Consider the following 4,372-nt stretch of genomic DNA (forward strand, 5'->3'; position numbering starts at 1 on the left):
CGATTTTGCCACTAACTTACACGTCTACTAGACATTTTCCCAATTATCTACCCACCAAGTCTCCAATAATTATATACTGTATGGGAAATTTTAGTTCGGATCTCATTCGATCTAATCTGAATCAATTATATGATAAATGCAATACACTTGTCGTGTGGTTGGTGTACAAAGTGACTAATGACATAACAAGTGTATCACACTTACTCTGTGATTGATTTGATTTAACCAATCTGGTACATGTTAGAATTGTAGCATATGAGAAACTACCATTCAGAATCACCAATAGCTCAAGTCTTCTCAAAAATAGACAAACCCACTACAACACTTAGGATTTGGTCTCTGATTTTCTCATAAATCGCGACTTAGTCAAGCTATTTTCGAGTTATAAATAAGAAGTTGAAAGTGTAGGATTTTATAGCGTTTTAGTAGTCATTCCCTACGTACATACATTAATTGAAAATAGATAATAAGATTTAAAATAGAAAATTCAATCTGATACACCCTGACTGAACACCTTGCATCCCGAGAGGATTTTGTAGCCACAACGAAAGTCAATCAAGTTAAGTAGAAAAGGGTCTTCCAACGATGAGATGAATTCAAGTGCAAGCAGAATCCTGGACATGATCGGCTGGTCAAGGCAGCCAATTCTTGATCATAATAACATGTATCTTCTACAATTTCACAAAGTAGAACAAATATCTGTTTCTGTTGTTCAAATTCAAAGCCATAAATACTGAGAATCATACAGATATGACCTTTACAATCTTTGAGTTCATCCTCATTTCATCACCCCAGTGCACCAAAGAGACCATCGAGCACCAAAACAGTTTCCTCCTTGGCCTTCACCTATCCCTCCCTGCACTGGCGACGACTTCAAACTCTCTCTCAAGAGCTGCTCTTCTTTCCGTCTTTCGTGGACGTCCCCATTGGTTTGGCAAGAGTGCGTCTCATCGCCTTAACTCCAAGCGGGTTACCCTTGCTCTGTATTACAGTAAAGAAATCAATGAATAAGCAAAAATAACCAGCAGCAGCAGAAAATGGAAAAATTGCACAAACGGAGATCAGTCATACAATCGAGCAGGTGCCAGCGTAAATGTTGCAAACTGGATACTCGTGCGGGCAGCAACTGGAATGGTCGTCACAGCAGGTGGCTCCCTCGAGTGGGCAGCAGCCCCACTCAAGGCACTCTCCGTAGTACTCAAAGATGCAGCAACAGGTGTCGCTTTCAGGGCATGAGTAGTAATCATCGCAAACAGAGGGCGGTTTGACTGGAGAAGGAGGAGATGGGCCGGGGTTGGGAGGATTTTGGCTCGTCTTGATCGGGTAAGAGGGCTCGACTGCAATTCCACATAGGCCGGTTTTGGATTTAATGTTCCGCTGCATTCTCACGTAGCCCTTCTCACCCCAGCTTGCGCCCCATGAGTTCCTGACGATCCAATAATCGACACCATTTTCGCTACCATATCCCACGACATTCACACCGTGGTCCAAGTCCACGCCACACCTCCCTGTGAATATACCCTGAAGAGATTTCCAAGAAAACTAATGTTTAGATAATGTGAAGAAGATGTATGTAGTCCATTTGATCCTACTTCCACAAGTAGCAAAGCTTTAATAAAATCTTGATCTGTGCTCAGTAGAGAGCATGGAATCAAGGAATCCATTTTTCTATTCCATCTAATCTATACGTACAAAAACTACGTTTTACTTGAGGAATGATTCTGTAAACGTAATGTAACATGTATTCCAAATCTCAGGCAAGAATTTTTTTCACATTGACAGTAAAAGCTTACAGATTCATATAATTGGAAGTCCCTCCCACCGCCTTCAATGGCGACGCTGATGGGCTGATTAGCGACCGCCTTCTGCAACGCATTCTCATTACTCGCAGGAACATCTTCGTAGCTATCAATAGACACAACTTTGGCATTTTTCTGCAAAACAAAACAACAAAACCATCAAAAGTTAACACTCTCCGTCTAATAATTTCCTTTCTCTCTTAACCAAGGAAGAAAGAACTCAAAACAAACCCTGTACTGGTCGCATCTGCCGTCCCTGCCGGTGTACGGATAATCCTCCTCACTGTCGATCCCTCCGTTCTTGATAATGAACTGAAACGCATAGTCCATAAGACCCCCATTGCACCCTTCGTCGTAAGACGTATCACAGTCCACCAGCTCCTGCTCAGAAAGTGAGATCAAATCCCCAGTAACTATCTGGTTTATACCTTCCACAGAGGCAATTGTTGAGAAAGCCCAGCAACTCCCTACAGTTCCAAGAATTCAAACAAGACAACATTACATCATTAATCTCAGACATTCTTGATTACACATAAAAGTGTAAAAAAGATAAGTATCGTTCACAATCTTGTGATATTGTCAATGTCATAAGCTGTGGGCAGAGCAGAGCCCATGTAGCCGCCCTACTGTGGACCATAGAAAGCAATGTCATAAATGACTTCATGCATGAGGTGTGGTGTGGTAGGTGGGCACCACCCAAGTTTTATTGCAATTAAAGGCGTTCAAAAATATCTCTCAACTAGCAAACAGCTACCACTTTATTGACCCATAATCTGCTCCAGAACCAGAAAAATATCCACTATGTTTGTTTTCAATTTTTAAGTTATCTCTTAGATGAGTCAAAATCTACCTAATATTGTCATCATATAGAAACAATTTATTTGGGTATTTTTAACTGTTTTAGTATAAATACACATATATATATATATTCACACATACATATATAAATATATATATAAGGCATGATTTGACAATGAAAAGTAATTTTTGTCGCCCAAAACACAACATTAAACATACTATACTTATTTTAAATTATCTCCAAAAATAAATTCAAATATACATATATCGCTAACACATACTTATTTATCTTTATTTTCTTTCTCTATCTCCACCAAATACTTAGAAAACGAATCCAAACATTATGATCATCTTTGCACTCAAAAGATTTATTTATAGTGAAAAATACAAACAACCTCCTTGTGATATTATAAATAAGCAAATTATCCCTCTATGAAAGGAAAAATAGTAACTTACCTCCCTGTGTTTTGTCTAAAACGAAGCAATTTACCTCTTCAGACAAGAAGGTAAATTGCTTCATTTTAAAAAACATAGAAAGGTAAATTGCTATTTTGTTTTCGCAAGGAGGTAATTTGATCATTTACAAGGTCACAGGATAAATTGCTATTCACCATTTATTTATATGAGGATAGAAAATAATGGGCTTCCATGAAATTTCCCATAAATAATTATAAATATTCTCTTACTATTTAAAAAATTACAAAAATTCTCCTAAAATTACAAATACCCCAATAACTTCCTAAATTATCAAATATCTTAACAAATACCCTTAAAATGGACTGTGACAAAGAGGTATTTGTAATTTTTTAAATAATAAATAGTATTTATAATTATGATAAATTTTAATATAGCCCATTATAGTTTTATATGAACGACAATCAAGTCATGCCAAGTCACTTTTCATTTCAATAATATATCTACAAGCTCTTGCAAGGGATATTTTGCCCACTAGATTCTCTCCCAAAAATCCAGGAACATATTTCTTTTATTTTTTTAAAATTTTCTGTGGTTGTGCTCTATTTTTGGTTACTCGAAACAGCCAAAAATATCTCGAATATTTGTCTGTATCTTTACGAAATACAAAATTATAAATTAATTATATTTGCTATATTATTGAATTAGGTCCGACTAAACCCTTTCTAGCTAAAATTTTCTTTCCAAAATACATGTCTATATTATATATAATTGAAAAGAGGAAAATTAGTGTCTTAATTATTTTAATATACATATTTAATTTAATTATTAATTTATTTATTAACTTTCCGACCACTCACTCCAATTATATTTCAATCAATATTCCTTTTTCCGTTCTAATTTTCATCATCTATTTGTTACTATTTTTATAAATTTAATATTAACTTATTATTCTACATATATTTTATTAAATAAAAATATTTTATTTTAAATAATATTTTTAAAAATTATACACATAAAGAGTGCCACAAATTACTAATAAAAAATAAATTTAAAGCTAATCAACAAAAGAAACCCATTTTCCATAAAATGGAAATAAACAAATTTATAGCTTCAATTTCAATAATTTAACCATTTTCTGAAAAGAAATCGAAAGTAAAAGAGAGAGAAAAGAAAAGTAAAATAGTTACCACAGCCGCCTTGATCTTTGATCGGAGCGACGGCGCCTTTCTCCCTCCAGTCAATGGAGTCCGGCAAGCTGTCGCCCACCTTCGGCGCGTAGCGGTCGCTCTTCACCTTAGAAAACCGGCGCTTGGCGTCGGTCCTGGTGCCCATATAAGTTCTCCGATACTCCTCGTTGG

General features: G+C 35.9%; 1 protein-coding gene across 1 annotated transcript in view; it reads right to left on the bottom strand.

Annotated features, from left to right (window-relative positions):
• The window catches only part of LOC105155534 (low-temperature-induced cysteine proteinase-like), a gene marked incomplete in the record, with an annotated part of 4,352 nt that continues 493 nt past the window's right edge, over positions 514-4,372 (bottom strand). The window contains 5 exon segments of the mRNA XM_011071428.2: positions 514-981; positions 1,072-1,521; positions 1,794-1,934; positions 2,031-2,266; positions 4,202-4,372. Of these exon segments, the coding sequence (XP_011069730.1) occupies positions 886-981; positions 1,072-1,521; positions 1,794-1,934; positions 2,031-2,266; positions 4,202-4,372 (1,094 nt within the window).

Source organism: Sesamum indicum, linkage group LG2, assembly GCF_000512975.1.
Source record: "Sesamum indicum cultivar Zhongzhi No. 13 linkage group LG2, S_indicum_v1.0, whole genome shotgun sequence".
In the NCBI taxonomy this organism is placed as follows: Eukaryota; Viridiplantae; Streptophyta; class Magnoliopsida; order Lamiales; family Pedaliaceae; genus Sesamum; species Sesamum indicum.